At 51.7% G+C, this 13,332-nt stretch overlaps 1 protein-coding gene across 1 annotated transcript; it reads right to left on the bottom strand.

The window, feature by feature from the left end:
* Positions 1-4,083: 4,083 nt before the first annotated feature.
* On the bottom strand, positions 4,084-11,571 carry LOC148811537 (uncharacterized). Its single transcript, XM_088908754.1, has 7 exons — positions 11,525-11,571; positions 10,587-10,646; positions 10,106-10,305; positions 8,548-8,702; positions 6,460-6,923; positions 5,382-5,590; positions 4,084-4,433 (listed from the first exon to the last, which is right to left on the bottom strand). The coding sequence occupies exons 2-7, from the start codon at positions 10,600-10,602 to the stop codon at positions 4,209-4,211; spliced, it is 1,269 nt and encodes a 422-aa protein (XP_088764880.1). The 5' UTR covers positions 10,603-10,646; positions 11,525-11,571; the 3' UTR covers positions 4,084-4,208.
* Positions 11,572-13,332: the final 1,761 nt, after the last annotated feature.

Here is a 13,332-nt window from a genome sequence, read left to right as displayed (position 1 = left end):
ATGAAGGCACCGGAAATACATTGGGAACAAATGACCGGTGGCTCAAGACCTCAAGAACCAAAAGAGGCTGTTTCCTCCCAGTCTCGAACCGGGGATCTTTCGCGTATTAGGCAAACGTGATAACCGCTACACTACGGAAACCTGCGGGGGGCCCTGTTGGTGTCTCGCTTGCGTTTCAGGCTGAGAAAGGGAAGCCTCACTTTAGGCAGGGGGCGCTGGAGAGAGGAAAAAAGGGCGCGATGAAACAAAATGTCGAAACCCAGGAGTGAACCAGGGACCTTTAGATCTTCAGTCTCACACTCTCCTAACTGAGCTATTTCAGCTATGTGCACAGTCCACAGCCACCTGCTCCAGTCTTCCTATGTTGCGGCATGAGTGCACCAAGAGGAGCGGGAGAGTGTTGCGGGAACATCACTCAGAAGGAAAGCCACCCAGCTGCGCCCTCTGAGCTCTGTCCAGCGCATCTTCCTCGCGTGGACTCCTGCCTGCGACGGGCAGGAAGCAATTAGCAAGAACAGAACAACACCCCACGGGTGTCTCATGACCACACCTTAGCTTCGCCAATGCTATTCAGCTGATTCCAGTGTCTTTGTTGGGGTGCGCTGATTGACCATGCTCTCTCACCAGAGCTCAGCATGCCTGTCATGGACGGAGCACGATTCCCACTGGAGCCTGGAGACGACATAAGCAGCACAAGGGAAGCTGCAGAGTGCGAGACCACGGAGGTACTGCGCAGAGACTTCTAATACCTGAAGGCAAGGATCTACTGGTTCAGTAACTGACGACCACGGGAGACATTGGCATTGGAACAGAGGTACTGTACAGAGACTTTTAACACCTGAAGGCAAGGAACAAGGAAACTGGCACAGCTAGCCAATTCAAACTGAGGGGAATGTAATACAGCCCGTAGAGGATTCCTATTGTTACCTGAACGGAGACTGGGGAAATAGGACTCGGTGATACCCCTCTCCTCCATGTGGGCCATCAGAGACTACAGGGACTAAGTAGAAATGTTTGTGTGGCCCTCTTCAGTATTTTACAGGGAAGACTGCTGCCCCTCTGTATTCAATATGACCCTGGGAAGGACCTTTTGCTGCTGTGAATGCTGTTTTTCGATGTGTTTTTGGGTGACAGTGAATGTGAATGTAGTTAGAAAATAAAAGGGCACTGATACAATACAAATGCTTGTCGCTGGTCTGTGTGTGCATTTGGTGATTCTGGGAGATAAACAGAACCTGTGGTAATGTAGAGGGGCCCTAGCACCCCGTTTGTATTGCTAGGTGGCGTAGTCGGACACGAGGCAGGAACATTCCTCGCCCATAGGGTTCACCTTACTGTGACATAAACATTAAAATAAGCCCCTGTAGGACCAGCAGTAGTGAGATACAACATCAAAAGAATACATCAATTAAATAAACTAAGGGGATCTCTTTAATTCAAGACTCCAGCCCAGCCTGCACTCAGGGAGCAGTCCTAGGGGTGTCAACTTCACACCTGCCTTCCCTGGGGAATGATGAAGGACTGGTTCCTCTCGGACAGGAGCTGGGCGCCTGTGTGTGCGGTTCTGCAGGCTGGACGGCTGTCAGGAGACGTGGAGAGACACCACAGCCCCCTGCCGGTTTCGTTTCCCCTGGACTCTGCCTTCTTCTGAAGCGCGAGCCTGCTCAGTGCCGCTGTGCCCAGTCCGCCGAGCTCCGAGCAGCAGGACTGGGAGTCTGGACAAGAGAACCATGCCCGCTCTCTTCACGGAGGTCAAGACCACCGAGATCTCAGGGAGAGCGTGTCTGGCCCCTGTGGGCAGGGGTTCGAACAGTGAGCGGGCTCCGAGGCCCAGGTATCCCAGGGGAACTAATCTTCTCAACTCGGGACCGAGGAACAGCGGCTGTCCGGATCTGAAGGGACAGATTCTGAACTGCTGACTAGAACTGCCAGAGAACTGTTCTTTTTCTTCCCAATCACATTTTTCCTGAGAGTAACACGTTGATGAGTAAAGAGACTCAGTCACAAGGCATGTGTCTCTGTCGAGCAGGACTCTCAGCCTGAGGGTTAGGAGTTCAAGTCCTGGCTCTGTCCTCTTGTTAACTTTCAATTTAGTTCTAAGTGACAGTAACTTAGTTTTCAATTTAATTCCTCCTGAAATGTCAACACACTGATCAGTAAAGAGACTGGTCCTGTGAGTGTGAGGCTAAAACTGTGGGCTCAGTGTCAGAGCCTGTGGGGATCACATCCTGCTTCTGAGTGCAAGCTGGTTTTCAGTTTAATCCTTAGTGACAGTCGCACATTGATGAGTAAAGAGATTGGGGCTGGACTTTGTGGCTCTGTTGAGTAGGGGCTAAGACTCTGAGCTGTAAGGGTCTCGGCAGGGCTGTGCGGTTCAGTAGGGATAATAAAAGGAATAATAATAATTGCTTACACTTATATAGCACTTTTCTGGACACTCCACTCAAAGCACTTTACATGTAATGGGGAATCCCACTACCACCCCCAATGTGCAGCCCCACCTGGATGATAGATGACACCAGCTCTCAGTGGGGAGGAAAGCAGAGGGATGAAGCCAGTTCAGAGATGGGGATTATTAGGAGGCCATGATTGATAAGGGCCAATGGGAAATTTGGCTAGGACACCCCTACTCTTTTCAAGAAACACCCTGGGATTTTTAATGACCACAGAGAGTCAGGACATTGTTTTTTTGTCTCATCCAAAGGATGGCGCCTGCTTACAGTATAGTGTCCCCCATCATTATACTGGGGCATTAGGACCCACATGGACTGCAGGGTGAGCACCCCCTGCTGGCCCCACTAGCACCTCTTCCAGCAGCAACCTTAGTTTCTCCCAGGAGGTCTCCCATCCAGGTACTGACCAGGCTCATGCCTGCTGAGCTTCAGTGGGGGCTGCCAGCTAAGAGTTGCAGAGTGATATTGTTGCTGGCCGTAATAGGGAAAACTACTTGGGCACCTGATACTAGTATTTCATGCGATGAAAAGCCAACTCAGGAGATGTCTTCACAATTCCTTCTCAATACTAGTATGTATGAATACTCGTGATGTATTCACAATGTCGGCGGATTTCATCAGAGCAGCCGGTTCCATCTGACCTTCCCATGGGAGCTGAAATGTCCTCTGTGAAAGATTATGGCATGCCATTTTTTTTAGATGTGTAATCTACTGAATTATTAATGTGATGGCTGCTTATTTCCGTAAACAAAATGGACCCCGATCCCCATCTCCAAATCCAGTCAAACCCCCCATGAATCATTCCAGACGAAAGAGAACCAGCCTCTTTCCTCCTCCTGTGTTTTACACGCAGCTGGGGGGGGAAAGTCATGGTCATGCCCTGAGCATCGGGATGGTGGGGTGTCTAATTAGGCAGATAGATAGATAATACTTTATTAATCCCATAGGGAAATTGGCAGACAAAGGTCTGAATTAAAGCCGATCAGAAGAATTAACTTCATGGTTTCTACCACTACTGTGCAGGCAGGAAAACTCTGTGAGATTCAGAAATGTAGAAAAAGACTAAGGTGACACACCTGGGCCAATTTTCCTAGACGTCAATGAACTCACCAGCATGTCTCTGGACTGTGGGAGGAAACCCACATGGACACAGGGAGAACGTACAAATTCTACACAGATAGAGCACTCCAGGAGTCAAAACCGGGGCCGCAGCGCTGTAAGGCACTGTGCTGTGCTATATAACTGAAGTACAGCCAGTGGGAAGAAAGCTGACCTAGAGTCCTCAGCTTCCTGGCTTGAAGCAGTCACCTGACCAATGGTCTGCCTCCAAATCAGTCAGGTGACAGAGGATGGCACAGGTTATCCCCCCCCCCCAATGCCTTCTGGGAAATGCAGTTTCAGACACAAGCCGCCATCTTTGTCAGAGCCTCGCACCCTCTTGCGTCACATGATCGAGACAGCAGAGGACCCGCTGATGGGCAGAGGATTAAAAGAAGAGGTCCTTGAGGCCCATCTGCCTTCACCAAACAGAGGTTCGACGAAAGGTGCATCATTCCCCCCAAAAAAATAAGGGGTCTCACCGGCCTCTTTTACGGATAATCACTGCAAAAAAAAGCCACTATGCAAGAGGTGCTGACCGACTTTTTATTGAGTGTGAACAGCATCACCGGAGCCTCACGAACTGGGGGCGGAGGAAGGAGTCGACCCCTTCAGAGCGGTCGATATCCCAGCAGCCCCCCGACTCGAAGCGCCTCCCTACTTCGGCCCCTCAACCGCCTTCCCAGCAGCTTTTTCTGGCAGCTCCCGGATGGTGGGGGGGTTCAGCTTGTCCAGCTGCGCCACCACGCTGTCGTACTCCTGCTGCCACTGCTCCTTGCTCAGGGCCGAGGGGCTGACCTCCAGGAACCTGTAGGCCTCCTTGGACTGCAGGATGAACATCCCGCGGACGTGCATGCAGACGTTGCAGAAGCTCTTCCAGATCTGCGGGGGGGGGAGGGGGAGGGGGAGGAGGAGAAGCACAGACGTGAGGTCGACCTGAGCGGCGCGGGAAACACGAGATCTCGCTGTACTAGGCATTAGGACCCATGTGGACCGCAGAGTGAGTGCCCCCTGCTGGCCCCAGTAACACCTCTTCCAGCAGCAACCAGTGGGGATGGCAGTTGCCATCTTGGGTGCGAGAGGGGGTTTGAGACCGTTCAGTGAAGGGCAGTTCAGAGCAACAAGATTTATCCCTGCCACACAGAGGCCTGGAGAATAACGTGGACCATTTGGAATCAAAATGCACCCATCAGCCCGCCAGGAATCATCTGCTCTCTCGGGGGGACGCACCTCTATCCCAGAAGGCATTGGGGCGGTCCGCGTGTCTCGCAAACCCTTGCAGCGATAATCCACCTGCAGGATTATCCCTGACCCGTGAAAGGATCTGACCGAATTCTAGCCCAGAAGGCAATGGGGGCCATCTGGATGTTTAGCACATGACTTCTCCCTGATCCACAGCTACAGCTCATGATCACCTGCGTCCCCTGTGAAACCTCCCACCTTGCTCTTCAATCTCGTAGCCTTTGGTCTCCATCGCCTTAGGCTACACTTTTGACTCTCGTTTTTCTTATTCCACCTGACAGAGTGATGACAGAACAGCCTCCCCACGACACCACCCGCGCCTATACAGGACAAGCACTGCACCCATCAGAAGCCACAGTAACCACCGCATCAGCAGCTCAGGGGCTGCCTGTAGGATTGTTGGTGCTGCAGCACAATGTCTGGACAAGTCAGAGTGTCTGGGGTGTGCAGGACAAAGATCTGGGCCAACAGGTACCAGATCAGAGAAGCTCAACCCGACAGAGAGAGACGCCAGGCAGGACAGCTCTGTCCACCCCCGCTCTGAGATTGATCTACCAGAATCACGCTGGGAAAAAAAACAACACTGACCGGCTCGGCCTTATCCAGGCTGGACAGGAAGTCCATCTCGCAGTCCTCCAGGAAGTCCAGCATGTCCTCTCCGGCGAAGGTCCTCTGCTTAAGGTTGTCCAGCGCCACGCCGGTCGTCTCCCAGAACTTCTTCATCTGCAGCAGGATCTCCTGGATCTTGGTCAGGCACTTCTGGACTTCCGCCAGCTGCTTGGGGTCGCCAATGGATCCTGGGAAGCAGAGGAGGAAAACAGGAATTGCTGGAGAGGCTGGATCAAGAGGCAAATGTCATTTTTAGATGGAAAAAAACGGCAGATTTCGAGAATGAAGCTGTTTAACTCTGGTGACACTTCAGGTCTGTTATAAGCAACCTCTTAACATGTTATCACACTGTTAATTACACATTATTACAAACATTAGTGCATTTCTCTAAGTCTCTGGTTAGCTATGGACAGGACTACTGCTGAAGCCTTTTAAGCTTACTGCAGAGAAATTTACATTTTAATTAGCCTTTGCAGCGTTATTGTTCATATTGATTTATGTTCATGTTGATTTGAGTGCAGATAGAACCCAAGTGGCTCTTCTTTACACAAAGGGTGGTGGGCATGGAGAACAGGCTGCCCAGCCGTGTTGTTGAAGCCGATAACCTGGCTCCTCTCCAGACACAGCTGGGTGAGCTCCTCCAGTCGGGACAGGAGGCTCTTCTGTACACAAAGGGTGGGGGGAGTGGGGAACACACTGCCCAGCCATGTGGCTGAAGCCGACACCCAGAATTGGGTCAAGACACAGCTGGACAGGAGGAGCTTCTTTACACAAAGGGTGGGGGGAGTGGGGAACACCCTGCCCAGCCATGTTGCTGAAGCCAACACCCAGAATTGGGTCAAGACACAGCTGGCTGAGATCTGCTTCTCAGTCAGTTACCGATCTGCCAGCCAAGCCTGGAGGTTACACACAGGACGTTTTCATGCATTGAACTGCCGGACCGGGACAGCACTGTCCTGAGCTGCCGGTGGGAATCAGGGTCACCGAGCCTGTGATCTCACCCCAACAGACAAACCTCGTCCCAGCGGCCCCACAATCCGGCAACCCGCCCGCCTACCGATGTCGATCTGGACCTTGGCGTAGTCCAGCTGCAGCCGGATCAGCTCCTTCTCCTTCTGCCACAGCTCCGACACCTTGGCGTCCCTGCGGCTGCGCAGCTCCTCCAGCTGGACCTTGAGGGACTCCACGGCCGCCTTGTCCTTGGGGTCGTTGGCGGCCTTCTGGATGGTGTTGATCATGGCGCCCAGGATGGGCACCACGGCTGCCACAATGCCAAACTTGCGGTCGCGCTCCCCGATGCTGTTGATGAGGCCCTGCAGCTCCTTGTTCTTGTCCTGGATGTCCTTCTCCAGCTGGTTCCTCTCCCCCTGCAGCTGTTTGACCGAGACGTCCAGCTTGCTGCACTGTCCCTCCAGCGCCCGGGCCTCCGCTGTCTTCTCCTTCTCCTGACGCTCCTTGTCTGCCTTGGTCTTGACCACGTCGCTGCAGGTGTCGCCCACGCCTTTGCTCAGATTCTCGTACCTGGAGGAGGAGACGGGGTAGAGAGCTGTGACCCCTCTCTTGTGTGGAAGCCTGCAGCCCGCCCCCTACCCGAGACCGTACGGGACAGGAGAATCTGGGCCAGCGATCCGAGAGACGGGGGGGGGGGGAGATGTCCACCGGCTGAAAAACAAAGGCTGCTGCTGGGAGAGGTGTTAGTCAAGCCAGTAGGGGGCGCTCACCCTGCGGTCTGTGTGGGTCCTAATGCCCCAGTATAGTGACGGGGACACAGGACTGTAAAAAGGCTCCGTCCTTCGGATGAGACGTGAAACCGAGGTCCTGACTCTCGGTGGTCATTAAAAATCCCAGGGCGTTTCTCGAAAAGAGTAGGGGTGTTACCCCAGCGTCCTGGCCAAATTTCCCATTGGCCCTAACCAATCATGGCCTCCTAATAACCCCCCTCTCTGAATTGACTTCATTACTCTGCTCTCCTCCCCACTGAGTTTTGATGTGTGGGGAGAGGCCTGGAGCATCATCCAGGTGGGGCTGCACACTGGTGGTGGTAGTGGGATCCCCATGACCTGTAAAGAGCTGCACACTGGTGGTGATAGTGGGATCCCCATGACCTATAAAGCGCTTTGAGTGGAGTGTCCAGAAAAGCGCTATATAAGTGTAAGCAATTATTATTACTATTATTATTATTATTATTATTGCTGCTTGAAAGCAGCCTGGGACCCAGTGGAAGGAATCTCCCCCTGTTCGCCACCAGAGGGCAGCAGTGTGAATGATTCACCACTACAGCTGCTGAACTCCACTCGCCTCCGCGTTCTGCTCTTCTCACTGGCGTTACTGTACTTATCGTGATTCTACCGTCCAGTTGTTATTGTTATTGTGCTTGGCTGTACATGGTGGTGGGCTGTCGTGACTGTCGTTATTTACCTTTTTGTAATGTGCCGTGCACACTGTGGGGCGTCGTCTTTTTGTACTGTACGCCTCCCGAGAGAACGGGGCCAATGCGAACTCCTATGCACTGCATATGTGCATACTGCAGGGCAATCCTACTCCGCTGGGGCCCCTGAGCACGGCCCTGAACCCCAGATGCTCCAGGTGGCGCAGTATAAATGGCCGACCCTGCGCTCTGACCCCCAGCTTCTCTCTGCCCTGTCTGTGTGTCTCATGGAGAGCAAGCTGGGGTTTGCAAAAAGACCAATTCCTAATGCAAGAAATTGTAAAGGGCCAATAAAGTGATCTTATAAACTACTCTGCCTCTCATTGGCTCCCTGGTTTGTGGTCTTGAAGTTACTGGGTGACCGATGAAGAGTTTTGACTGGGTTGATGCATTCTCATGCGTTTGACGCCAACAGCAGAAGAGGATCTTGCAGTACTTTCTCCTAGTTGGTAAAATAAGGTATTCAGTGGTGTCAAAAACAACTATAACGGGCACCCTGGGCTTAAAGTCTAACTAATATGAAGCAAACAGCAGCTCCCGAGACAGTATGGGAGTGGATAATTCAACCCTAACAGGGCGTGCTTTACACAAGGGGTGGTGGGAAGGTGGAACAAGCTGCTCGGTCGGAATGCGTCCCGATATCCCAGGGTATCTGGCTGCTTGCGGTGATGGGCTCCCCCACAGCAGAGCCGGAGCTCTGGTGGGGGGGGGTCTTACTTCTCCACCGATCGGTCCACCTGGTGGCAGATGTCTTCGATCCAGCCCTTCGACTTGTCCAGGAACTTCTTGGCCAGCGCCACATTCCTCTTCTTCACCGCCATCCGGATCATCGGCAGCATGGTGCCGACGATGTTGGTCCCCGTACTGGCGCACTGCGAGCGAGATCAAGCGCCAGTGCAGTTATCTCTGTTTTCCAATGCTGACCCCCTGCTGTCTCAGAGTCTCCAGTGCTGTTATTCCAACAGGGAAGACACCCCGGTTCTAGATTTTAGGATTGGGATGTATTTTACAGGAGACTATCCATCCATTTTCCCACAGCTCTCTCCAGTACAGGGTCACAGACTGGGGGAACTAGGATATATTCCAGCAAGCAACAGCCACAAGACAGGGTTCACCCTGGACAGGACACCAGTCCATCACAGGACACACACACACACACACACACACACACACACACAAACACAAACACACACTGGACAGGACACCAGTGATCACAGGACACACAAAGACAAACACACTCACACACCCTGGACAGGTCACCAGCCCATCACAGGACACACAAAGACACACACACTCACACACCCTGGACAGGACACCAGTCCATCACAGGACACACACACTCACACACAGCCTGGTCAGGACACCAGTCCATCACAGGACACACACACACCCTGGACAGGACACCAGTCCATCACAGGACACACACACACTCACACACACCCTGGACAGGACACCAGTCCATCACAGGACACACACAAACTCACACACCCTGGACAGGACACCAGTCCATCACAGGACACACACACACCCTGGACAGGACACCAGTCCATCACAGGACACACACTCACACACACCCTGGACAGGACACCATTCCATCACAGGACACACACACACTCACACACACCCTGGACAGGACACCAGTCCATCACAGGACACACACACACTCACACACCCTGGACAGGACACCAGTCCATCACAGGACACACACACACTCACACACCCTGGACAGGACACCAGTCCATCATAGGACACACAAAGACACACACACTCACACACCCACACCAGGGAGAATGCACCTGCCAGTACGATTTTGTACTATGGGAGGAAACTGGAGCACCCAGAGGAAACCTGCATGAACACAGGGAGAACATGGAAACTCCATGTAGGAGTTTGGAGGACTCTATGGAAGCCTCCCAGGGACATTTCCTGTACAGCCTGAGCAACAAGAAAATTATATTTCAATAATGGAATCTATGAATACAGCAAGGCATTTAAAATTTAGTGCTCCCTTTCTGGTAAATTTGACAAAATTGCAACTTTTACCAAAAGTGTGATCTCCCAAGACCCAACTAAATGTATGGGATATAAGTTCAATTGTAGAACCCATTTGAAAATGATATTTTATTCAGATTTTAAATTTGAAAACCAAAGAAAAACAGAGCAGCAGCTGCACACACAACTGAGACACACACACGTGTAGCAGCAGGTACACACGTACACGTACACACACACACACACACACACACACACAACTGAGACACACACACAGACTCACCTGGAGCAGCAGGACCTCGGAGGAGGCGAACAGCTGCTGGCTCTCGGTGGCCTTGAGCCTCAGCTTCCTCTCCAGCTCGGGGTGGGTGGCCAGACACAGGTAGGACAGGTGGAAGAGCAGAGCCGTCTTCTCTGCGGCCGGGACCATATCTCTGAACATCTCCATGTCGTTCATCAATTGCTGATCCGCAGGCACTAGGTCTGAGAGAGAGACATTCAGCAAAAAATCACCCCCGCGCTCACCCATGTCAAAACCCTCCCAACCCAGAACACCTTGAGCCCCTGAGTCCGTGTGAAACTTTCTGCATGTCTGCCCTGAGCAAACACCTTCAGTAACTGAAATCAAGACAGTACACTGGGGTTCAGCTCCTGAGTTCTAAAGCCTCACCATACCTCTGTAAGACAGCAAAGGTTCAAAAACCACAGCTGAAGTCAGAGAATCACAATATCTGATTCGGGTTAATGGATCGGAACACACTTACCGCGACACTGAGACATCCTGAAGCAAGTTCGATGGGACCTTCGGCACCAAAACGTCTCTCCTGCAAAGAGAAAGAAGTTGTTTATTTATTTAAGGCAAATATCAAGAATATAAAGTAATTTCCCTGCCGTTCCTATGCCAGAACACCAGCTCGTCACCGATGGAGAGCAGCTGGGTTTGAGATGAATGACAACGCAAGCTGAGAGACCAATACACTGCTTGAGATACCCTACTGGGGAGGTATCAAGTGGAGAAAGCACACACCGGTTTCAAGTCTACACAAGTTTAAGCCGCATTTTTCTAGCGACCTCACAGCTCACTGGAATGCTGTGCAAATCTTCGTAAACCGAGCACCTGGTGTCCTCTTAACGACTAATCCTTTTCTGTGACCAGCGGACAACACACACACACCCTCCCCCTCCCCCCACATTAAGACCAGGAGAGACAGGAGGACTACAAGACTGTCCGGTTCAAATCGAAAGCACATGGCAAAGGCAGCTCCTTACTGTCCCCCAAGCCCGTCTACATGGGTGACAGGGCCTTCTCCTGTTATACCCCCAAGCTCTGGAGCTCTCTGCCCAAGGATATCAGAGAGTCACCTTCTCTAAACTCCTTGAAATCCAGACTCCAAACCTTCTTCTTTAGAAGAGCCTTTACTGAACTGCTTCTATTACTGAACTGGTTCCATTCTTCACCCCTCTGCTCCTGCTGTATTTAGTACCACCATCCACGGTCTCCTCTGTGTATTGTAATTGTGTTTTATCTGGTGTATGTTTTTTTATTTATTGTTGTTGTCATCCTGTAAAACGCTTTGAGAAGCCACCTTTAAAGGCGCTATATAAAATAAAGTTTATTATTATTATTATTATTATTATTATTATAAACGGATAAAGTAAGGCATCCCAGAGCGTATTAATAAAAAAAAGTGTTCAGACTCACGGCTGTACGAAGCTCTCTCAGCTCTTCCTGGAGGACTGCGACAGTGTGCCCTCCCTGAGTCTGTTTTTTAGTGCTCCTAACAGGTAAGAAACGCCATATAAGGCTCACAGGGCTGGAGAACCCCGCCCCTACTCAGACTGCTCCAGGGGAAACATCTGTAGGGGAGGGGGCGTCTGAAATTCGGAGGAGGGGGGGAGGTGAAATGGAGCCGCCGTGACTGTCCCAGTGGAATTTCACAACCAGGCCCCCTGACGATTGTGATCGAAGATACCGACGAGCCGTTTGGTGTTGAGGGAAGAAGCCCGGTTTCACGTTCACCGGCGCCCTCGCGATTATTATTATTGCCCGGAGGGGCGAAATACCCCGTGCGTTCGTTCATCTCTGTAGCTGCATCGAGGTTCTGAATCGCTAATAATAATAATAATTGCAAGTGGAGCTATATATCCTGAGGTATAATAATAATAATTAATAATTGCTTACACTTATATAGTGCTTTCCTGGACTCTCCACTCAGAGCTCTTCACAGGTCATGGGGATCCCCTCCAGCCCCACCAGTGTGCAGCCCCCACCTGGATGATGCTCCAGTTAGCTCAGCACACAGCAGCTCTCAGTGGGGAGGAGAGCAGAGGGATGAAGCCAGTTCAGAGAGGGGGGTTATTAGGAGGCCATGATGGGTAAAGACCAGGAAGGAATTAGGCCAGGACACTGGGGTAACACTCCTACTCTTTTCCAAAAACACCCTAGGATTTTTAATGACCACAGAGAGTCAGGACCTCAGTTTTATGTCTCATCCGAAGGACAGCGCCTATTTACAGTATAGTGTCCCAGTCACTATACTGGGGCATCAGGACCCACACGGACCGCAGGGTGAGCGCCTCCTGCTGGCCCCAACTAACACCTCTCCCAGCAGCAGCCTTAATTTTCCCAGGAGGTCTCCCCTCCAGGTTAAGAAAACAGAGCTGTGAAACCAACAGCAAGCACAGATTCCTGTAACTACCGTCCTCGTTATAGAACGACTGTAAGTATCGGGATAAACTCCTGCAAGCTATCGGTCCACCTGAGCCCACAAGATCGAAATAATGCTGCAAGGGGACAGGCGGCGGCTTTCTTCCCTGCTGAAGGGAAAAGAAACGTTGTCTTTCCTTTCTTCTCTTTGCAGCAGGGAAGAAGCCCGTTGCCTGTCCTTTTGCAGCCTACGCATGCTGACGCAGCTCCCTACTGGAACTACTTCATCGTAATGCGGACACCCAGGAACCATGGAATAGGTGCCGTTCCTGTACGGATAGCCCTCCGGCACGTGAGACAGCCGCATGCAGCGCCTGCAAATTTGGGGGTTCATGTTCATTATCTGACCGTTGACAAAGCACATCTATTTTTTTAGGGCGCGAGTTAAGTAAGCGAAAGTCCTTTTGTCCAAAACTGAGGGGGCAGGACAGTTCAGTGGAGGGGGCAATGCCCCCTGCTCGTGGCACTGGGTCTGGACTGCTCTGCCCCCACCCCCTTCGGCAGACACCTCTACCAGGAGGCATTCCTGCAGATGCTATTACAGTGTTCTGACACAAGCAGCCCACTGTGTTTCTCCCACTAATGTACACAGCTGTGTGGACAGGGGCTCACGTGAGACCCTTTTCTGTAAGGTGTCAGTGAAATCACCAGAGTCATGTGTGTTAACAGCAATGTACAGCGATTTCAGCAACCAGATACGGTACATGTCAGGGTCTGAGGGAGCTTTCGACTGTAAGATGAGAAACTGCAGCCTACAGAAAATAAGTACTTTGCTCAGGAGTGGGTGCAATAATGAAAAAAAT

This window comes from Atractosteus spatula (assembly GCF_055471065.1).
Source record: "Atractosteus spatula isolate fAtrSpa1 chromosome 10 unlocalized genomic scaffold, fAtrSpa1.hap1 SUPER_10_unloc_9, whole genome shotgun sequence".
NCBI classification, from domain to species: domain Eukaryota; kingdom Metazoa; phylum Chordata; class Actinopteri; order Semionotiformes; family Lepisosteidae; genus Atractosteus; species Atractosteus spatula.
The sequence above is the reverse complement of the archived record's forward strand: the minus strand, read 5'-3'. Positions and strand labels throughout refer to the sequence as shown.

What these genes read in the sequence shown, in the direction of transcription:
- LOC148811537 (XM_088908754.1), bottom strand. An exon ending in CCGAGGTCCTGCTGCTCCAG is followed by an intron (nt 8,703 to 10,105) that starts GTGAGTCTGTGT and finishes TCTCGCTCGCAG; the next exon opens with TGCGCCAGTACGGGGACCAA. An exon ending in GCCTGGATAAGGCCGAGCCG is followed by an intron (nt 4,434 to 5,381) that starts GTCAGTGTTGTT and finishes CCCCCCCCGCAG; the next exon opens with ATCTGGAAGAGCTTCTGCAA.